Source organism: Mizuhopecten yessoensis, unplaced genomic scaffold (assembly GCF_002113885.1).
Source record: "Mizuhopecten yessoensis strain PY_sf001 unplaced genomic scaffold, ASM211388v2 scaffold11129, whole genome shotgun sequence".
Taxonomy (NCBI): Eukaryota; Metazoa; Mollusca; class Bivalvia; order Pectinida; family Pectinidae; genus Mizuhopecten; species Mizuhopecten yessoensis.
Window position 1 is genome coordinate 236,472 of NW_018408894.1, and position 25,453 is coordinate 261,924.

Consider the following 25,453-nt stretch of genomic DNA (forward strand, 5'->3'; position numbering starts at 1 on the left):
TAAATTGACTCATTTAGGCTAATTTGTGATCAATTTGACAAATCAATTGAGATATTCGGTTAAAATTTGTCAGAAAAGCAACCCAACCACAGCATTACGGAGACGCTCCGACTGTAATAAATAGATGACAAAAACGGCAATCGGATAAATCCCACTGAAAACAATGGCCCGCCCGAGTCTGATAAACAATGGCGATTCTAACTCCCGGGGGCTCCTCGGGATCCGCACAGATTTTCCGCAAGATAGCTCATTTACAAATGGTGTAATTTGAAAACACGGAGAAGAAAATCATTGTTTAGTCGTTGAGGAGATGATTGCCTCCCATGGTGCACGGCTTTCATCTTCCGACGGTCTTATCTTTTCCCAAAGATTTTAAATCTAAATGGTCGAAAGCAGGTGAGCGCTGAGTGAAGAATGGCCGACGGTCGTCCTGAACGATGCTGTCAAAGGCCTGGACAAAGTGCCAGCCATCATGCTGGGTAGATGCTATTAAAGGGGAGTGGACTATCAGTGTGTTTTAAGGGTATTTAAGTAAAGTAAATCGGGAAGCAGCGGGATGTTTAACAAAGTTTTCACTCAATATCCCCTAATTTGACGCTTCACAATCTTGGTCTGTCTAGTACGGATGTTTTATCCGGGTAATACATACCCGCTCGCAGCATAACGAGCATAGAAAATCAAATTGTCACTTGGCGAAGGCACTCATTATCGGATCCGCTTTCAGCCAATGACAGGCAACTACTGCTTAGAAATGTAGGCTGAGAACTGCGGTGGGCGTGGTTGGAATATTGGTGATATTTTACAAATGCTTCATTATCAGAGTCAACATTTATAAGATTTCTTTTTTCAAAAGTGTAGATTGCTTGGAGGAAGATAGTTTGAAAATAAGCTGCATGTTTGTGTCAAGTTTCGAAAGACAGCTGATTTTTTCTCTTCAAACACGATCTGTCATCATAAAGAAGCGGCGCCAAAATCCTCGCCAAAGTGTTGTAACTTTGCTGAAGTGGAACTGTTTATTCTTAAAAGGATGACACCGGATTGAACCATCAAGTGTTAGAAGTGACGATAGCCAGAGTTAATTGGTGTCTTTCGAAAACATAGGACAAAAGTACTAGAAATGAACAATTGTGTTAACGTGCACTATTACTGTGTTTTAAATAAATTGACACAACGAAATAGTGGGAACTGTTAACTTTGGAGTTGTCTTCACAATGATGTATATCGTTAAAAGGAGCAGTGTCAACAATAAGTAAAAATTAAATTATACTTGAATCATAAGTTGTATAAAACTAAGCAATCATGGCAGACGAAAGGAAAACGGAAGTAACGTCAAAGAGTTTCTCTATCAGTAGCATACTCGCTAAAGACAAAGACAATGAAAAACACTCGAAGGAGAAAAGTCAATTAGTGGACGAGGATTCTCCTGCTGTGGTGTCAAAACTAGACTTACCCCTGGTGTCTGACCATCCAACCTCACGGGGCTTTCCGCCGGTGTCGGAGGCCGGGAGTGGGGGGACGTTTGGTCTCCATCCCTTACCTTCTTGGTACCACTGGTATTCAGCGGGCCAACAATTCCTTCATCATCTTCATCAGGAGAACCTTTCACGTAAGTGTCCCACGGCTGTCGCTTTAGTCACACAGGCTCAGAAATAAATACAAAAGTTAACCCCTAAGTTTGACTATTGATAATTTAAACACAGAAAATCCCACACATTCTTCTTCAACTAAAATATAGTAAAAAGGAAATCTGTTTATTTTTAAATGTATGACACTGTATTCAATACATTTAATGTGTAAATTCGTTTTAATCAATAGAAAGAATAAACTAAAACGGTTTACGGTAAAAGAAGAAAAAAGGAAAAAGTGCACGTTCTCAATTGCTTGTTTTCTCGTGAAAAGATATGGTTTTAATGTAGCAATATTATTTTTATACTCAAATAAAAGAACAGGAAAGTATATATTACTTAAAGCGTTTAGCAAAATGTGTCTTTTATTGAATCCATTTCTATAATAGTCATTGATATTTAACTTTTGAAGATTTTTATATACTTGTAACATGAATTTAATTTGATGATTATCAATATATAGCATCATCCAAAAGGTGCATCTAAACCTTAAATTACAGTTAAAGAATATTCTAACACAAGTCTATTAATTCAAGATAACCATCAAAAACTACTTTTCTGCTACCATAAATTGCTTTTTGTATAACTTGTAATATTCATGTAAATGCCGTAATTTGTAACGTTTATTTCGTATATTGGGAACAGATTCACCAGACAAATGCAGTTATCGACTCCTTATTTAATCTAAATATGAAATACTATTTATTTTCTTACTCGTATTGATAAAATACCATGCATGCATGGTAAGCAAAATAAACGTACGTATCCTAGGAAACATTTAGTAATTATTTGAAAGCACGATATCATTGTTTTTAATCTTAAATTTGTATTTAATTTAATATAACACAAATCACTATACTAATTGTAAAAATCAATCTGAAATACAAACCACAATATAGTGTAATAACCCCACCATACAAATACTATACACTTTATAACGAATCAACCATAAAAAAACAACCATACTCTTTATAACTCATATGCCATGTGATCTACTATATTCTTTATGAAACATCTTCTAATAATACTTGAAGTTATAGACACAAATCGTTTTACTGATGTCAGAGTTGTCATTGACAGTGATAATTATACAGTCGCAATGGTTAATAATGTATAATGACTTAGTATGAAGAATTAAGATAGAAAAAGAGTACCGACTTTATTGTTACGCTGGATATAAATTTATCAAAGTTCCGTATAAAACAAAGACAACTAAACTAATTGATAATTTCTTTATTCATTACTTATTATTTCATGCAGAATAAAGCTGAACACTAATGTTGAAATAAAATAAATAAGAGGTCATATTCTTTTTCATATCTTCCAAATATATTTTATATCCTGCTTTAGTGTGATAATGAATGTATATTTTCTAAAAATGTGGGGCATATTATATCAAGCAATGACATACAATGTGGTATCTTGTTTGGATTGATGTATAATAACATGAGCAAATTTAACGAGTGCTTCACAATGTAAAAGGGATATTGTTCACACCTGATAATAGAGATGTTGATTGGTATCTTATTTTACGTATCATTACCTATGAAGGAGTCCTTACAATAAAACACGTATCTGCTGTTACCAGAAGGTCTTTACACTAACAACAGTGATGGGGAGTAGGTGGTCACTAAAAGGGTTTTATTTAAAAGGGGCGTGCGGTCAGTGATGTAGAACGCCATTCACCACGTGCGTATTTAATTAAGTGACGTATCTAAAGAAGGTAATAAATGGGTTCAAATCGCATTAAATGACACATCTTAATGCTATCTAATAAATCTGGGGATCAATTCTGTCGTAAAACTGAAAATCGATGACCAGATATGAATAATATCTGATGAATATGTTCAAATGTCACTGGCGAGGGTATTATTTTGTTGTTTTACCATTTCAATATTTAAGTTATCTGTATTTTTTATAAAGCCCGATAAAGTCACACGGGTGATAAAGCCTATAAGTCTAGGATTGCATGCTCTTGCATGTGAGCGATTTAATTATCATGTAGTAGCGATGACAAAGTTCAGCTGAGACTTTTGTTTTATATTAGCTATTTAAAAAATAATTTGTTAGGTTTCGTTGCCGATATTTGCTCGTAAAATTCCAGGTGTTCACCAGAGCATACAGCTTTTAATTCAAGTAGAAAAAGATATAGCTTATGCCCATCAAGTATTTTATACAGAATCCATATGTTGAACATTGTTGTTGTTTTTATCAGAAATTGAAAAGAATTTATCACAGTTGATAGAAATATTTGTGTGTGATTATTTTCGAAAAGTGACACAATATCTCTATAACATTTAAAATAAAGGTGCACTTACAATTTTTCTCTAAGAAACGCATGAATAGTATTACTGTCATTTATTTTTATTTTTACAGAACAGAATCTTAACCGTAGTTACGTGATGAAGTTGTGTTCCATTTTCCACGATAGTAGTTCATTTTCGCCATCTTTTTCTGTCACCAATTTTTTTTGAATACCTCTGTTAGGAAAAGTCCCTCTTAAAATTTAATAAATAATTACCTAGCTTGGTTTCCATTAAATTGAATAACGTTTATTTTATTTTATGTGAATAAGATTTAATTGAGATCCTCTTTAAAATATGCAAAAATAATGTCTAATAAGATTTCTTCGCTTCAAATCAATTAATATTATATGCGATAAATTTATTATATACTTATGTAGGCCTATATTAATTGCATATCTGGATTTTTTTCTTCAAATTGTATATACTTATAACTGTATCATAATTTAAAACAAATGCATCCTTTACTATGAATAAACAATAAGTTAACATTTTTATCAAGTTCTGTACAAGTATCCCGAATAACGGTTAATACAAGCACTAGCCTCATACTCTTTTACATCGCTGACAATGTTTAAACTAGAAACACTTATTCAAAACTTTGCAATTAGATGAAAAATAAATAAATAAATAAATATTTATTTTCTGAAATGCATTTGTTATATTTAATCCTGCATTCCACCTATATCATATAACAGCTCTAAACATTGTTAACCCTGTATCAAATAGTGCCATTTTCATTATAATTAGTCCACAGAGAGGGATATAAACGCCTGATTCCCTTTTTATATACCAATATTTTTTTAGATTTACTTAGGTACTACATAAATCAGTATCAACATATTGGTTATGTGTGGTTTTTCGTCTGTATTCTCTTACATAATATAATCGATGACTTAATGCAATGCTATTATTTAATTAGGTGTGCAACTGAAATTCAAAACGACATAACATTACTATGTAACAATGTTAATGACGGAGACGTATGGAAATACCATTGTGATAACCCCCTGGTTAATGATAGTGAAACACGTGTAACTCGTTGTTTTAGTCTGTAAGTTACTGCGTTAACAGTTACCAATAAGCAAAACAAAACAACATGATCGTTATCATCAATTATTGCAAAACAAAGCTACTGGTCGTTAACATTAGTTTATACCTGAGCTTTTTACTAACGAGGTGTTTACGCCTGAACATGTTTTTCTGAATAAATCAGTAATGTATACATGTTAAACCTATAACTAACACTAAACGCTACCTCTATTGGACAGTTCTATAACCGGAAAACAATAATAGCAAGGATATAAATCAGCTGTTTTCACTAACCTAACGAACTCTACTAAGCTTAGCGTAAACATTTCAAGGTCAAAATAGTATGACATTATTTCTGTAAGATGTTTTTATTGCTTTTTGTGTAATGTCTTAAATTCAGCAAAACATTGACATACCTTATAAACACGTTTATTTATTCACATCCAAATAACTTAATGCTTGACTATTAGNTAAAAAAACGTAAATACCCGACACAAGACAATACAAGCCATGTCAGTTTATATAAGTAATTTGTACGTGATAAAAGAAGAACGACTTACTTACTTTTTATACCGTTGATATCAACAGTTTTATTTCTTTTTGTAATTCATGTAAAACATAGTTACTTTCTTTGACTAGTTTTTAATTTAAAAGGTAAGTCCTTGGAGTAATAAATTGAACAAACCACCTTTTGGAGAAGCTTGAAATTTTTGCTCAAAATCGTAACTGCTATTAAATATTTGCACATACCAATTCTTCACTTATGTTATATAAGAATTTTAAAAAGTATAACTGTTATTTTAGGAACTGTTATTAGGAGATTAAAGTCAAACGTTATACTTTAAAGATTGGATAAGATAATGATTAGAAGATGTGTCTTGATTAGGTAAAAATAATAATCGTAATATCTGATAATATAAGATATTGCTAAAGATACACGGTTTTAAAATAATATTGTGATTTAAAATTGAAGACAAAAAAGGTTTGGCTTAAGTTGCGTGCTTTTATCACATACGATGTACGTCAGCGTCATATTATATATAAGACGATTTTGAAAACTATCATATATAAAAAAGAAATAAATGATTAATGTCTTGACACAAACTTTTTTGTGTGTGTATATCGACTGTTGTTTTTCTTTTCTTCATAAACATATTGTGACAGTGTCGCCTATTATATGGACATTTAATTTCCCCAGGGTTGGCTGACCCGCCATATCCTCTTGTTTTCTCACCGTCGACCGATACGTGATCTGTTTGTCTAGGAACGCCTATCACCGGCCGACTAGGATTTCATTATGTAACTGGAAACGATTTTGGATGAAATACCACCAATAAAACAGTATGGGCATTATTGTTTTTACAATGTCATACATTGTGGACACCACTCAGTTGAAACATTGATGTTATATACAAAATTCAATCAAACATCAGCAGAGAAATGGTTTAAACTTATATAATAACTGTGCATGTTGTCTATCAATAAATATAAAATGAAAGGAAAAAACATGACATTAAATAGAATTCAATAAAGAATCGATTATTTTATGAAAAATGATTAGAATTGATAGGATACGGAGGTACAAGGCATATCCAGGAATTCTAAAGTGTCTATTATAAGAATAAAACCGTACTTTTAGGGTAGTGATGAAACATAATAATTATTATCCTGGTGTCATTATGCTACACATTCTGTAAAAATACCGTCATACCTAATTTCTTATGTACGATAGTTATATTTCATCAAATGGAGTGTGAAACATTTATAAACATCTAAAAGGTCTAAAATTTAAAAAAAAAAGTAAAAATATATTCCATATAAATGCAATCTTCGAATAAATCGAGTTAAACGATGCTAAAGTTTTATTCGGAAAACAATTTGTAAAATATCATTGAATTTCACCTCAAAGCTGAACTTTTATTTGCAAAATTTAATAAAACTAGTTACATTGATAATGCTTATACTTACAAATGTAAAATCTTAACAGATTGTTAAAGATTCCTTTGATCGTAACGCCCAGTCACTGCGGCCCCTTTGATCTACGTGAAAAGACAATTAACACGATAATACCTAACTTACGACGTAATTAAAGAAATATGCAGTAACATAACCATAATAAGATATTTCAAATGTATGGACACCAACCGTCAAAATATATAACATATAAATATCAAGAAATTTTCATGTTTGAGTAAAGGTTGCTTTAGTTCTTAACTTTCCCCGGTTATACATTATTGTTTATTTTCTTATTCACGGAAGTTCATTGACTTTCGCTGTGTTTTGATGTCCTCTTGTCCTCGGTTGTTGTCAGTTTGATGCACTTTGACTTCCGATTTCGTTCCAGTATGTTAACGTTTTTATCATTATCCTATTTTCGAAATTACCAAAGTAAATCATTTTTGGTATGTTCTAGTATATACGACATTTGTTATATATGAGTTACATTTTACTTTTAATCAATTTTGCTTAAAAAGCTCAATTTGCTCAGATATCACAGCATGTTGCATATGTCATTTTTACGAAATTGATAAGTTATAATATATAAAATCGATAATGAAACAGGATCGGTTTATAATTGGGAAGGACGTAAACTTGATACAGTTTGACAGAAAACATAGGGCGTTCTTACATTTGTATCATCACACGCTTGCGCTGCTGACTAAAACTGTCCATGTAACTTGGCGACACACGCCGCGGCTGCAGCGGTAAAGCCATCCATAACAACCAGCAACGTCACTTTTACCACGTTTATTAAATGACGTAAAAAGGGAGCTTGCATTTCTACAGCTTGAATATAAAATGACAGATTACACTAAATCTTCACCAAATTTAAATTATAAATACGTTTTCTATCCGATCTATTGTAATTGTAATGATTACAAGTGTTGGAATTTCCCATATACGTTCAATAAAATTGACAGGTGACTTTGAATGATTGTTTGGCTTTCCTCAAAGATTGTCAATTAACCGGTGCAGATGACAAAAGTGACGCACGACTTTACTGAAGATTGGAGAAAACAAATACGTATTTCACCTCAGCAAAATGATAAATTTCTATTTCGATCGATTATACTTGAGGCGTGTATCTGATGGCTCATTAAAGGCGGTAATTGCTGTCTTCCTTTATCAGGCGGGAACTTTACAGTAATTTAATTGCTTGGATTGTAAAGTCGTGTTATAAAGTAATCCGGTATACAATTAAGTAAAAAACTTCCTTTAAAACTTGTAACATTTCAACTATTTAAACGGCGCACTCCAAACCTAAATGGTTTGGTATGACTAGATAAAATAAAAGAACGGCTTTATTTTAAATCACGGTCGTAGAAGATTAGAGCTGATGGTGTAAATAAATAACCTATATCACATGATTAACACACATATCCTGATACTTCATTTCAAATGTCAACTAGATGAATGACTCCATGTCCATTAGAGACAATTCAATACTCTTTATATATTTCGCTATTAAATGAAAGATAGTTAATTACTGGGATTTTTTTTTTGATATTTGGTCAAATATCGATATTAGTTCTGTTTAATGGTCAAACTGTAATCAAGTTATATTTATTGGAATTCAAAGAATATCTTTTGTATGTTTCATTTTAACTTAACTTTTTCTCCTGGGGTAACAAGTTTATTAAGGGACATATTATTATGAGGATGTTGCTGAAATTCACTTGTTATTTCTGCTTTAGTGCTTTTCTGATAGATTTAGCAAATATGTGTTCTAAGGTAAAACATGATGCAGGCTCTAATATAATTAAATCAAATTATTCAAAGCAGCGAAATTCTTTAGAAAAACACATTTTCGATGTGGGTCATACTTAAATGTTTTCGTAATGGCGTTAAAACCATTTCAGAAAATCAATTCAAATATAAAAGCAAATGTTCAAAATCAATTATAGTTTTATTAAAATCGTCCGTGTGTGTGTGTGGCTGTGTCCTGCTGCCACTAGTAAGTCATTTAGATTCTGCATGGCCATTTAATTATGATAACGATTAGTTGAACACCAGCAAATCACTGGTATTTTTTTTATTATCATCACATAGTAATTTATGGCTGACAAATCACTACTTCCTAACCAAGGCTCCTTAAGGTTAATGAAGAGCTCTCAGGGTTGTACTTGAGGTTACAATCGTTCAGTAAGTTCTACTTCAAGCTATCACAGCCCCTTATTACTCTACTTGACAATATCACGACTATTGTAGTCAGTCCATTGTGTGTGATGAATGCACAAACTTAATCACGGGTCGATAGTTGTCGTTTGAAGTGTATGAGATCTTGTACACATGGGATTTAAGTGGCATGAAATTGACAAGCCCGTAACATCTCATTTTACGCTAGCTTATTTTCCGCTGAATCGGTAATGAAATGTCTCCTGCCAACACGCACCACTCGACGGCAAAAAGCGTGAGCATCCCGGGCTACTGGTGTTGGTCCAGATTGAGTGGTGGTTTGCGTGAACACATCGAAACTCAACCGTTACATACTGTAATTGTTATAATTTACACAGTCCTTCACGTTCAAAATGCATTTATCGGGGTTTTTCTTGAAATTAAAAGAAACATATTATCAAAGTTTATATGCTGTAAGTAAACATGGATTAAAAAAGACAATTATGAGGGTTAAATAGTATCATCATTGATTCTGTATTAAGAGTATTATCATCAACAGCGACGGAAATTTTAACAATTATAAAAAAAAAAAAATCACATTTAAAATTTACTGAAACAAATAAAGACATATATACATAGATCTTGAATAAATCTTTTATTCGGTTGTAATATTTTACTTCTTGAAATGTTTAATACACAATTAATATGCTATAAACATCTGATATAGTACCAGTGTTTATACTTTCGTCTTGCTATGTTATCTAAGTTTGTTTCGCGGTTTACTTTGTAAAAGGTATCAAAATCAACTTTACCAACACAACATAACAGCTTGAGTCTTTGTTGAACGTCAATGTTTGAATTTTGTATAGACATATGCTATGTATACAAAAAAAAGATAATTTGCGCTTGCTTGGATCCGGATTAAAATTTCTAACGATTAACTTTCGTCTCTTCCAAACAGAAGCCTCCAGAATAGCCTCCAAAGTGACCCAGCCCACAGATCTGTCACCGATATTCAGGAACAGTTCGTGTACTTCTGTCAAGTCCTCAATCAACAAAGAAGTCACAGAAGTCCTTCTGTCACCTCCGGAGTCTCCCTGCCCGGATACGGAAACAAACGACTCAAAGTCTGATGACGAGCAGAAGGTTTCAGACAGCCAACAGTCATGTGACATGACAGATGACGACAAGAAGAATAGGAGGAAAAAGAAAACCAGGACAGTGTTCTCTAGGAGTCAAGTATTTCAACTGGAGTCCACGTTTGATATGAAAAGATATCTTTCGAGCTCAGAAAGAGCCGGACTTGCTGCGTCTCTACAGCTGACCGAAACCCAGGTAAAGATCTGGTTCCAAAATAGGCGAAATAAGTGGAAGCGTCAGCTAGCAGCGGAGTTAGAGGTGGCTAATATGTCTCACGTGGCGGCTGGACATAGACTTGTCCGCGTTCCTATCCTATATCATGACACTCCCCCCTCTTCTCATGCCAGCTCTTCGCAGGAGGCATCTTCAGGGTGCCTCAACTCATCCCTGGCACACGCCAGTTACCGAGACTCTATGTTCCTATCGGCAGGGTACACCCAGATGTCCCCAGCCCTCAGGTCCTCTATGACTGGCATGGTATAGGACCGGAGTCGTAGACAAAGAACCAAGAACTGCAAGGAACTGTTCTGTTTGACATTTTATCCGACAGATATAAGTTCAGGAGATTGTGCGATATGATTTATCAAATCCTCACTGTGAGACAAAGTTTGTGGCATATTATAAAATACTCTAGGACCTTGTCAGTCTGGTGTCTGACTTGATTCAAACGAGGTCAGCTGAAATGACAAATCACGATGACAATTAAGAAACATTTTTGCATATGTGAGAGGACATTTTCAAAAATAGGCAGGCAAACCTTGAATTTATGTAGTATATGATGAGAAGAACCGTACACAAATGCCATTATATATATAGTGGTCACCGTTGACAAATGTGCATGTTAGTGCCATTTCCGTAGGCATTGGACTTCTCTTGAGTTGACACAGTTTAATGAAAAGTATATATGATGGACCGAAGTTGTTGATTTGAGTGGTAAACTAGAGGACAAAATGAAGAATGAACAAATTGTCATGTAAACATTTGACACAATATTTAAATTTCCTTTATGTATGATTTGGGAAATATATACGGTTTCGTACGATGTTGTGCTGCCTCATGTAGACTAGGATTTACAAGGCGGCGAGGGAAAGTTCAGAAACTGTATAAGTGTATCTCATTTTTTTTTTTTGATATCGTTATTGTGTTTTTGTAAAAATATTTTATAAAAATTAGCAGTTAGGCAGCTCTTATTTATAACATTTTTTTACCATTCCTTTTTTGATATACAAATATGATTTACAGTTTACATTAATCATAAAGAACTAAAACATAGTTGAATATTTTCATAGGGAGTATTTCTAGTACGATTAAATATTAAGTTAGATCTTCAAACATGGTATTTATGGCATATAATTATTCTACAGAAATGTTTTTGTTATTATTTGAAAATTCTCCAGTAAGATTTGAATGGTTATATGATGGCCTGCTTTGTATTTTGTTGTATAGGATATTTAAGTTCAATCTAATTTTTTCTTTAAAACTAAATTATTGGGTTTGTTCTATTCTGTTTTTGCTATAATATTTTTTTGGGGGTTTGCTCCATTCTTGTTTTTTCTTTATAGCTAACTTATTAGGTTTGTTATTTTCCATAAATCTGATTGTTGAGGTTTTGCTATATGTTATCTTACTTTACAACATGATTTAGAAGAATATGTTCAAAATATCTAAAATTTAGGATTCATCATTATCCTTTTATTGTACTAAAAGAGGCCATATTTTACATGTTGTCACGGAATTACCATGACTGTTGGTATGTTGCAGTTCAACAACAGCCGTTCGTATGAATAGGATTTATTTTGTCTTTTTGTTTTCTGTTTAACATTTTTAATACTTATTATTTCGTTTTTGTATATTTTTTTCATTTTAATTAAATTTTGTTGTACGTTTATTTTCTTTTTTTTTAAACAATCTTTATTCACTTCTAGTCGGTATGTGATTATCTTGCCATGGGTAAAACCCATTGAATAGAATTTAAAATGTACCCAGACTTATTGTTGTGTTTAACATTTGTTCGAAGTGTGTATGACTTTAAAAAATTCTTTTTTGAAGTAAAGATTTTGTTGGTTTGAAGGACCTTACTTCACGTGTTACGAGTCATGATTCTATAAGACTTATAGGAACTTTATGTGGTCGTTATTTACAAACATTCGCAAACAATCATTTATACATAACGTAAAAACATTAATAGCATACGTTGGGACTAAGTTGTAAGTAAATACATTTTACTATATTATACATGCGCGGAAATAATCGGTAATGTTTTCTTGATATCCTTTTTGTTTCCAATCATTTTCACCGCTGAGAAAAAAAAAAATTACTATAATACAAATGGGTATATTGGCATTTTAAGTGGATAGTTACAAGGTATTTGCAGTATTGAACTTTCTGTATAGTTAGAACAAACAACATTCTTGAATCCAGCCTCACGTCATTTAAGTGCTTGCTATCTAACTATGGTAGCGTGATATCGGATGAGGGGTGAGGAGCATCAGACCAACGCTGATCAAATCGAGTTCAAAGTCCTCAGAAAGTATTTTTTCTTGAAGTGTAAATGGACTTGAAGTGAAAATATAAAAACAAATATATACATTTCACAAAAGAAAAAAGATGCATTGTATCAATATCTTCAGCATGATAAAAAAGCATGGTCTATATCTGGCGGCTGCCACACAAGACTTTCTGATTGGCCATTATTAAGATTTTATTTGGCTCCGGCAGAATTTTTAACTTCTCTGCTGTAAAATATAATAAATAATTCTAAAATTCGTTTCTATTGAATTTGAGCCTGCATTTGCAAATTCAGTTTCCTTTGATAGATCAGACTTGTTATATATGTCCACTGTCAGTGTCTCACTAAGCTTTATAACTACGGGGGATGTTATATATGTCCACCTTCAGTGTCTCACTAAGCTTTACACCAACGGGGGATGTTATATCTGTCCACCGTCAGTGTCACACTAAGCTTTACAACAACGGGGGATGTTATATAAGTCCACCGTCAGTGCCTCACTAAGCTTTACAACAACGGGGGATGTTATTTATGTCCACCTTCAGTGTCTCACTAAACTTTATAACTACGGGGGATGTTATATCTGTCCACCGTCAGTGTCTCACTAAGGTTTATAACTACGGGGGATGTCATATCTGTCCACCGTCAGTGTCTCACTAAGCTTTATAACAACGGGGGATGTTATATATGTCAACCTTCAGTGTCTCACTAAGCTTTACAAGAACGGGGGATGTTATATATGTCCACCTTCAGTGTCTCACTAAGCTTTACAACAACGGGGGATGTTATATGTGTCCACCTTCAGTGTCTCACTAAGGTTTACAACAACAGGGGATGTTATATATGTCCACTGTCAGTGTCTCACTAAGCTTTACAACAACGGGGGATGTTGTATATGTCCACCTTCAGTGTCTCACTAAGCTTTATAACAACGGGGGATGTTATATATGTCCACCTTCAGTGTCTCACTAAGCTTTATAACAAAGGGGGATGTTATATCTGTCCACCTTCAGTGTCTCACTAAGCTTTACAACAACGGGGGATGTTATATATGTCCACCTTCAGTGTCTCACTAAGCTTTATAACAAAGGGGGATGTTATATCTGTCCACCTTCAGTGTCTCACTAAGCTTTACAACAACGGGGGATGTTATATATGTCCACCTTCAGTGTCTCACTAAGCTTTATAACAAAGGGGGATGTTATATCTGTCCACCTTCAGTGTCTCACTAAGCTTTACAACAACGGGGGATGTTATATATGTCCACCTTCAGTGTCTCACTAAGCTTTATAACAAAGGGGGATGTTATATCTGTCCACCTTCAGTGTCTCACTAAGCTTTACAACAACGGGGGATGTTATATATGTCCACCTTCAGTGTCTCACTAAGCTTTATAACAACGGGGGATGTTATATATGTCCACCTTCAGTGTCTCACTAAGCTTTATAACAAAGGGGGATGTTATATCTGTCCACCTTCAGTGTCTCACTAAGCTTTACAACAACGGGGGATGTTATATATGTCCACCTTCAGTGTCTCACTAAGCTTTATAACAAAGGGGGATGTTATATCTGTCCACCTTCAGTGTCTCACTAAGCTTTACAACAACGGGGGATGTTATATATGTCCACCTTCAGTGTCTCACTAAGCTTTATAACAACGGGGGATGTTATATCTGTCCACCTTCAGTGTCTCACTAAGCTTTACAACAACGGGGGATGTTATATATGTCCACCTTCAGTGTCTCACTAAGCTTTATAACAAAGGGGGATGTTATATCTGTCCACCTTCAGTGTCTCACTAAGCTTTACAACAACGGGGGATGTTATATATGTCCACCTTCAGTGTCTCACTAAGCTTTATAACAAAGGGGGATGTTATATCTGTCCACCTTCAGTGTCTCACTAAGCTTTACAACAACGGGGGATGTTATATATGTCCACCTTCAGTGTCTCACTAAGCTTTATAACAAAGGGGGATGTTATATCTGTCCACCTTCAGTGTCTCACTAAGCTTTACAACAACGGGGGATGTTATATATGTCCACCTTCAGTGTCTCACTAAGCTTTATAACAAAGGGGGATGTTATATCTGTCCACCTTCAGTGTCTCACTAAGCTTTACAACAACGGGGGATGTTATATATGTCCACCTTCAATGGATGTCTCACTAAGCTTTACAACAACGGGGGATGTTATACATGTTCACCTTCAGTGTCTCACTAAGCTTTATAACTACGGGGAATGTTATATATGTCCACCTTCAGTGTCTCACTAAGCTTTATAACAAAGGGGGATGTTATATCTGTCCACCTTCAGTGTCTCACAAAGCTTTACAACAACGGGGGATGTTATATATGTCCACCTTCAGTGTCTCACTAAGCTTTACAACAACGGGTGATGTTATATCTGTCCACTTTCAGTGGATATATCACTAAGCTTAATAATAACCGGGGATGTTATATATGTCCACCTTCAATGGATGTTTCACTTAGCTTTATAACTATGGGGATGTTATATATGTCCACCGTCAGTGTCTTACTAAGGTTTATAACTACGGGGGATGTTATATATGTCCACCGTCAGTGTCTCACTAAGGTTTATAACTACGGGGGATGTCATATCTGTCCACCTTCAGTGTCTCACTAAGCTTTATAACTACGGGGGATGTTATATATGTCCACCGTCAGTGTCTCACTAAGCTATACAACTACGGGGGATGTTATATATGTCCACCGTCAGTGTCTCACTAAGCTTTATAACTACGGGGATGTTATATCTGTCCATCTTCAATGGATGTTTCACTAAGCTTTTCAACTACGGGGAATGTTATATCTGTCCACCTTCAGTGTCTCACTAAGCTTTACAACTACGGGGGATGTTATATATGTCTACCGTCAGTGTCTCACTAAGCTTAATAACTACGGGGGATGTTATATCTGTCCACCTTCAGTGGATGTTTCACTAAGCTTAATAATAACCGGGAATGTTATATCTGTCCACCTTCAGTGTCTCACTACGCTTTATAACTATGGGGGATGTTATATATGTCCACCGTCAGTGTCTAACTAAGCTTTATAACTATGGGGGATGTTATATCTGTCCACCTTCAGTAGTTATTTCACTAAGCTTTACAACTACGGGGGATGTTATATCTGTCCACCGTCAGTGTCTCACTAAGCTTTATAACTACGGGGGATGTTATATATGTCCACCGTCAGTGTCTCACTAAGCTTTACAACTACGGGGGATGTCATATATGTCCACCTTCAATGGATGTTTCACTAAGCTTTATAACTATGGGGATGTTATATATGTCCACCGTCAGTGTCTTACTAAGGTTTATAACTACGGGGGATGTTATATATGTCCACTGTCAGTGTCTCACTAAGGTTTATAACTACGGGGGATGTCATATCTGTCCACCTTCAGTGTCTCACTAAGCTTTACAACTACGGGGGATGTTATATATGTCCACCGTCAGTGTCTCACCAAACTTTATAACTACGGGGGATGTTATATCTGTCCACCTTCAGTGGATGTTTCTCTAAGATTAATAATAGCTTTATAACTATGGGGATGTTATATATGTCCACTGTCAGTGTCTCACTAAGCTTTATAACTACGGGGGATGTTATATCTGTCCATCTTCAATGGATGTTTCACTAAGCTTTTCAACTACGGGGAATGTTATATCTGTCCACCTTCAGTGTCTCACTAAGCTTTACAACTACGGGGGATGTTATATATGTCTACCGTCAGTGTCTCACTAAGCTTAATAACTACGGGGGATGTTATATCTGTCCACCTTCAGTGGATGTTTCACTAAGCTTAATAATAACCGGGAATGTTATATCTGTCCACCTTCAGTGTCTCACTACGCTTTATAACTATGGGGGATGTTATATATGTCCACCGTCAGTGTCTAACTAAGCTTTATTACTATGGGGGATGTTATATCTGTCCACCTTCAGTAGTTATTTCACTAAGCTTTACAACTACGGGGGATGTTATATCTGTCCACCGTCAGTGTCTCACTAAGCTTTATAACTACGGGGGATGTTATATCTGTCCACCTTCAGTAGTTATTTCACTAAGCTTAATAACTACGGGGGATGTTATATCTGTCCACCTTCAGTGGATGTTTCACTAAGCTTAATAATAACCGGGAATGTTATATATGTCCAACGTCAGTGTCTCACTAAGCTTTATAACTACGGGGGATGTTATATATGTCCACCGTCAGTGTCTCACTAAGCTTTACAACTACGGGGGATGTCATATATGTCCACTTTCAGTGGATGTTTCACTAAGCTTTATAACTACAGGGGATGCTATATATGTCCTCCGTCAGTGTCTGACGTCGTACGTTATCTTTGCTGAAGTCGTACGTTATCATTGTTGACATTGTATGTTATCTTTGTTGACGTCATACGTTATCTTTGCTGACGTCGTACGTTATCTTTGCTGTCGTTGTATGTTATTTTTGTTGACGTTGTTTGTTATCTTTGCTGACGTCATACGTTATCTTTGTTGACGTCGTACGTTATGTTTGCTGACGTCGTACGTTATCTTTGTTGACATTGTATGCTACTTTGTTGACGTCGTACGTTATCTTTGCTGACGTCGTACGTTATCTTTGCTGACGTTGTATGCTATCTTTGTTGACGTTGTTTGTTATCTTTGCTGACGTCATACGTTATCTTTGTTGACGTCGTACGTTATCTTTGCTGACGTTGTACGTTATCTTTGTTGACTTTGTATGTTATCTTCGTTGACGTCGTATGTTATCTTTGCTGACGTCATACGTTATCTTTGCTGACGTCGTACGTTATCTTTGTTGACGTTGTATGTTATCTTTGTTGACGTCGTATGTTATCTTTGCTGACGTCATATGTTATCTTTGCTGACGTCGTATGTTATCTTTGCTGACGTCGTATGTTATTTTTGCTGACGTCGTATGTTATCTTTGCTGACGTCGTACGTTATCTTTGCTGACATTGTATGTTATCTTTGTTGACGTCATACGTTATCTTTGCTGACGTCGTACGTTATCTTTGCTGACGTTGTATGTTATCTTTGCTAACGGTGTATGTTATCTTTGCTGACGTCATACGTTATCTTTGTTGAAGTCGTTCGTTATCTTTATTGTCGTTGTACAAAAATCTTTATTGACCTCGTACGTTATCTTTATTCACCTCGTACGTTATCTTTATTTACCTCGTATGTTATCTTTATTCACCTCGTACGTTATCTTTATTGACCTCGTACGTTATCTTTATTTACCTCGTATTTATCTTTATTTCCCTCGTACGTTATCTTTATTCACCTCTTATGTTATCTTTATTCTCCTCGTGAGTTATCTTTATTCACCTCGTACGTTATCTTTATTTACCTCGTATGCTATCTTTATTCACCTCGTACGTTATCTTTATTCCCCTCGTACGTTATCTTTATTTACTTCGTACGTTATCTTTATTCACCCCGTACGTTATCTTTATTCTCCTCGTATGTTATCTTTATTCACCTGGTACGTTATCTTTATTTACCTCGTATTTTATCTTTATTCACCTCGTATGTTATCTTTATTCACCTCGTACGTTATCTTTATTTCCCTCGTACGTTATCTTTATTCACCTCTTATGTTATCTTTATTCACCTCGTGAGTTATCTTTATTCACCTCGTACGTTATCTTTATTTACCTCGTACGTTATCTTTATTCACCTCGTGATTTATCTTTATTGACCTCGTATGTTATCTTTATTCACCTCGTACGTTATCTTTATTTACCTCGTACGTTATCTTTATTCACCTCGTGAGTTATCTTTATCCACCTCGTACGTTATCTTTATTCACCTCGTACTTTATCTTTATTCACCTCGTACGTTATCTTTATTCCCCTCGTACGTTATGTTTATTCCCCTCGTGAGTTATCTTTATTCCCCTCGTACGTTATCTTTATTGACCTCGTACGTTATGTTTATTCCCCTCGTGAGTTATCTTTATTCCCCTCGTACGTTATCTTTATTCACCTCGTGATTTATCTTTATTGACCTCGTATGTTATCTTTACTCACCTCGTACGTTATCTTTATTTACCTCGTATGCTATCTTTATTCCCCTCGTACGTTATCTTTATTCACCTCGTGATTTTTCTTTATTGACCTCGTATGTTATCTTTATTCCCCTCGTACGTTATCTTTATTCACCTCGTGATTTATCTTTATCCACCTCGTATGTTATCTTTATTCACCTCGTACTTTATCTTTATTTACCTCGTATGCTATCTTTATTCACCTCGTACGTTATCTTTATTTGCCTCGTATGCTATCTTTATTCACCTCGTACGTTATCTTTATTTTCCTCGTACGTTATCTTTATTCACCTCGTGATTTATCTTTATTGACCTCGTATGTTATCTTTACTCACCTCGTACGTTATCTTTATTTACCTCGTATGTTATCTATATTCACCTCGTACGTTATCTTTATTTACTTCGTACGTTATCTTTATTCACCCCGTACGTTATCTTTATTCTCCTCGTATGTTATCTTTATTCACCTGGTACGTTATCTTTATTCCCCTCGTACGTTATCTTTATTTACCTCGTACGTTATCGTTATTCACCTCGTACGTTATCTTTATTCACCTGGTACGTTATCTTTATTCCCCTCGTACGTTATCTTTATTTACCTCGTATGCTAGCTTTATTCGCCTCGTACGTTATCTTTATTCACCTGGTACGTTATCTTTAATCACCTCGTACGTTATCTTTATTGACCTCGTACGTTATGTTTATTCCCCTCGTGAGTTATCTTTATTCCCCTCGTACGTTATCTTTATTCACCTCGTGATTTTTCTTTATTGACCTCGTATGTTATCTTTATTCACCTCGTTCGTTATCTTTATTTACCTCGTACGTTATCTTTATTTTCCTCGTATGTTATCTTTATTCACCTCGTACGTTGTCTTTATTCACCTCGTACGTTATCTTTATTCACCTGGTCCGTTATCTTTATTCACCTCGTACGTTATCTTTATTTCCCTCGTACGTTATCTTTATTCACCTCTTATGTTATCTTTATTCACCTCGTGAGTTAGCTTTATTCACCTCGTACGTTATCTTTATTTACTTCGTACGTTATCTTTATTCACCCCGTACGTTATCTTTATTCTCCTCGTATGTTATCTTTATTCACCTGGTACGTTATCTTTATTTACCTCGTACGTTATCTTTATTCACCTCGTACTTTATCTTTATTCACCTCGTACGTTATCTTTATTTTCCTCGTATGTTATCTTTATTCACCTCGTACGTTGTCTTTATTCACCTCGTACGTTATCTTTATTCCCCTCGTACGTTATGTTTATTCCCCTCGTGAGTTATCTTTATTCACCTCGTACATTATCTTTATTCACCTCGCGAGTTATCTTTATCCACCTCGTACGTTATCTTTATTCACCTCGTACGTTATGTTTACTAGCGTCGAACATTAACTCTTGTTGACGTCGTAGGTTATCTTTATTGGAACGCACCTGGTTCAGTAAATTTCTACTTTGTTTGTCTTTTTGCATCAAATTACTAAATTTTAAATGCGTTTTGTGATTTTGGTTGGTCAACATGACATCGTAGAGAATAAGGGTTTTACGTGTAGGTTTATCTTACTTTACCAGTTGGACATAACAGTACTATTATACGGAGATATTACGTTTCTGGGGCAACTTACATCAAATCCAGATTTTGTTGAGGGTCATGATGTCATTGTTTTTGTTTTGATGTCCCATATGGCCTGTTGTTGCCTTTTTGTGTTGACTTTGAATTCCGATATCGTCTTTACACTACTTTATAGTTATAAAATACAGAAATCAGAATATGAAAATGTTATTTTGTAAAATTATCCGCATTTCAAATACCAAAAGAATAGGACATTTCATAAGAAGTATACATTGTGCTGTACATTGGTTGTATAAACTGAAAAATGAAATATGGTCTGAATTTATGCTTAAGGGTTTCATCAGATTGAAAAGCTAGAAAAAATTAAACTAGAAAATACATTATCATCATCAATTCAAACAGTTAAACAATTGTCATAAATTAATCCCAACAGCATACATATTAACATATTAAAAAATAACAAAAAATAGAATCGGAGACACATAATAAAAAGTGATTTTAATAAAGGGCACAAAAACTTCAATAAATCAATTCAAACAGTATCATAAGGCAAACGTTGTTCATTGATACTCCTGTTATTGAAAAAAAAATATTCATGAAACAGACGAAAGTTTCAATTTTATATTTATGAAAGTCAATGGAGTCTCAACGGGAACTGAAAAATTGAGATATAGTGACATTCTTATCATCCATGTTGAACCTAGACTGACATTTATCTCACAAATGACGTTTAGTTTCAAAACATCAAGTATGTTTTCTTTTTTTTATTTATTTATTTATTTATTTATTTATTTTTATCAAAAAACACATTGATGTTACAGGATATGGAGTAAAAATACATGTTTTTCTTTAAAAACAACTCTTCTGTTAGCTTTATCATCTCACCAAAACGCAACACATGTCAGCCTTATCTACAGGATAACCAACAGCCGTTGCTGAGTTATATCACGGATAACACAATTTGTATACAATGCGTGTCTTAACGACATTCCGGCGAACATAACACAGTTTGACTTTCTTGTTGTTTGTATAGAACTTACTGGCATTGTGTATTGGGAATTGGACGTAAGGTTCTTAATTGAGAAAACATCAATTCGAACGTTCAAAAAAATCAAAAAAAAATCTAGAATTTATAAAACGTTTTTTTGAAAAAGCATTCAGTTGATCTATGATTTTTGACCCTATGCCAACAGTACATCTCACTAAAATTCGGGAAATAGTTCTAAATGCATGCAATATCCTTTTCGTTGACATGAGGGAAAAGTTAGCTGGTAGAAAGAACAACACATTATATAATCTATATAGTATACTACACATGTCAAAAAGTGAAAGTAATTGAATTGACTTGGCTTTGAGTTAAAGTTTGAATAGTATTATTAAAAGTCAAACCATTTATGCATATTAAGCTAAACAACTTCTGTTTCTATTAATATATTTCAACACTTCTATTTATATTTAAAAACTTTTTATGGAAGACCTTTAACAAAGGATTAAAAAAATATCAAATTCTTACTAAAATGTTTCTGATGGAAGCAAATAATCAATAAGAGTCATACTACATCATTGGTTAACCAGTTTTTGTGTGCTGCTCTCGATCTGACCCGAAGGTAAGAAAGCGGTATTAATAAGGTTATAATATTTTCCATTTTATAAATAATATGAATAGCTTTTTTTTTTATAGTATTAACAATTCAAAACCTATAATTATAATTCAATCGTATGTCATGAATTACATTTACAATGAGGTAATACTGAGAATTGAATTGTTTTAGCGCTGTATGTTTTTTGCATGTGTTTCATTTCCCTATATTCATGCTTATTTCAGGACCTCGTGATACCAGTGAAGCCTTGTTATGTTTGATATATTTAAATTCCATTAAATAAAACGTTATAATGTTTATAACATTATTCATTTATATGTCGTTTTTATTATAACATATCTACATCTGACACATCAGCATAAACCAATTACATTTCTGCTCTCTATCTAAAATAGTTTCGGACTTGAAGTAACAATAAAGAAGATTTGGAAAAGTTGTACGAAACAAGGGTAAGTGGTTTTGCCAAAACACAGTATTATTAGATTGAAAGCCCAATAGACATACAAACTTAACAAAACTTATGAAAGAAGTGCTGTAAACTTATTTTAATCATTCTTGTTGACCCAGATGTTAGTGCGTGGGGATCTTAATGTGGGAGGAAACTGGAGTACCCGGAGAAACTCAACGTGGTTGGGTACACACCTTGTGAATCACTTAGGCGTTTCCATTGAATGGAATTCCAAGGTAATTAAGACGACATGAAGAAAGTACATTTGCTCATTTCTGTAATCTTTTAAACAGTGTAAAGATGTATAGATGAATCCGTATAATTTGTTGACAGTTTGGTTAACTATTGTCCAAATCATTTTAGTGAATTCAAGTTTTTGTCTTAAGGGTCATCATCGTTACACACAGGGGAACTTGCGTTCAGCTGAAGTTTTACAGATTTATCTTTTACTGTTCGTAAAAACATTGTAGATTGTTTTACGCGACATTCGTGAAAACAAAATGGAAACACAAATGTACATAAAACACTGGTTACTTCTTTACTAATTCCCCTAGCTCGATACACCATACTTCTCCTTCAGCTTGAACGATACTTTATACTGCGCATGCACCAGATAACTATTCGCACATACCAGTAATAAGAAGGAAATTTATCATTTCATCAATATTTCTTTCATCATAAGGATTGTGTTTTATTAAAGAATTCATTTAGAACTTATGTAGGCAGATTATTTGTTTGGATTTGATATTTACACATTTAACACATAGAACAAAGACATGGTTATAAATATTTACTCTCATCATACAACCATTAACTAGAGCATTCCTATGTTACATACCACTAGCACGCTCTACATGATCATGGATGTCTAGAGGGAAGTTTAATTTGTGTTTTAATAAATCGATATTAATTTCTTTCATGTAGGTCTTCCTCTTTTATTCCTTTTTATTTATTTTAAAGTGTTTGTATCTTTATAGACAACACTTTCCCCCTACTGTGTTTTCCGTAGATGTTGATTATCCATTTACTTCATCAATATTCAGACATTTCGTCATAAACTATATATCAATTATTCAGTTTCTAAAATAAATTAATTTTTAAATTTAAATCAATAGTTTTGTAAGCGTTTCTGAATAACACAACTTTTTGTTTTCGCCAAAGCTTATACGATTTTGGACATTCCCAATACAATGAGCCTTTAGTTTTATTTCCCTTATTACTTATAATACACATATTGTCGTGAGGAGTAACGTCTGTATCTTTTGTAAATGTTTTAATTGGAAGAATTGTATTTCGTTATCTAATATTGAAACAATTGAATTGTAAGCTCTTGTTAAGTATTGATGATTTTAAGGAAAGCTGTTGACAGCAATAAACAGTAATACAAACATAAATTACAGCGTCAAAACACAGATAAAATACACCACAGCGCTGACATCAAGAATAAAAACACCACAGCGTCAACACACAAGGACAAAATACACGTATATGGAAAATATGCCACAGCTTCAACACTGAAGTACAGAATAAACCAAATGTTCAACATACAAAGACATAGTTTATCACTGCGTCAACACGCAAGAACATATTACAACGAGCTTCGACATACAAAAACAATATACATCACATCGTCAACACACAAACAAGACTATATTACAACTAGCTTCGACATACAAAGACACTATACGTTAGACCGTCAACACACAAGAACATATAACAACGAGCTACGACATACAAAGACAATATAGGTCACACCGTCAAAACACAAGAACATATTACAACTAGTTTCGACATACAAAGACAATATACATCACACCGTCAACACACAAGAACATATTGCAACGAGCTTCGACATACAAAGACAATATAGGTCACACCGTCAAAACACAAGAACATATTACAACTAGTTTCGACATACAAAGACAATATACATCACACCGTCAACACACAAGAACATATTATAACGAGCTACGATATACAAAGACAATATGCATCACAGCCAGCCACAAGGGCATATTACAAGCTCCAACATACAAATACCAAACTCATGACAGCGTCAACACACGAGAACAGATTACAACAAATTCACAGCTTCTAAATACGTAGAAAAATATACAAAAGCTTCAACCACCCAAGACATAATAAGCAACAGCATCAACACAAAAGGACAAAATAGACGACAGCGTCAACATACATGGTCAGAATACACCATTGACAATAATATTGGAACACAAAACGGATTATAAAGAACAGGAATCGAGCGCACTTAAAACAAAAAAGTCATATTGAACCCCAACAAATTATTGATCACTTTTATCTCAACTACAGTTTGTTCCTATATTTTTATATTCTCAATTACAGAGTGCCTATACTTAAAGGTATCTTATATAAAAAAAAAATCATTTTCATTGAAAAGTAACAAATACAAATTGCAATCGATTATTGTAAAAAGAACCATTTTGAAATAGAGCTCCTTTAAATGACAGCAAGATCATTTTATGAAAGGAACATTTTTCTTGATAATAGAATACTTGTTTATAAAAATATAATAAAACAATTATTTATATAGCACTACTTATATCTTGTCAATAAATCACAGTGGCATTTATCAATATAAACAACGTTATCAAACGGATAATTGATTAATATATAACGTGATGATGTCATGTCATCGTGTTGATTTATTCTATATTCTGTTTTTAATACTACTATTTCTTCCTTGTGTAATTCATAATTGAGATTTGAACCAAACATGACAGTTGAATGAGTTTAAATATCACAACTTGATTTGCTATTACAGAGTTTGTCCGAAGTATCAGGATTTTCTGGTTAGGAGTGTCCTGTAATCCAGCAAACTGCTTAGTCATTGCTATATATCATTATTTAACCTCAGTATATTGCTTGTTAACTAGCAAATAACACCATTCAAACACAAAATATCACTATCAAAGAATAAGATTTAGAATTTCAAATATTTGTTTTCATGTGTTTCATTGAAGGTTCCCA

General features: G+C 34.1%; 1 protein-coding gene across 1 annotated transcript; it reads left to right on the forward strand.

The window, feature by feature from the left end:
- Window positions 1-846: 846 nt before the first annotated feature.
- LOC110466309 (homeobox protein HMX3-like) lies at window positions 847-12,278 on the forward strand. The gene is made up of 2 exons (XM_021522726.1): window positions 847-1,606; window positions 10,038-12,278. Exons 1-2 carry the CDS (start codon window positions 1,300-1,302, stop codon window positions 10,697-10,699), a joined length of 969 nt encoding a protein of 322 aa, XP_021378401.1. The 5' UTR covers window positions 847-1,299; the 3' UTR covers window positions 10,700-12,278.
- The last annotated feature ends 13,175 nt before the right edge of the window (window positions 12,279-25,453 follow it).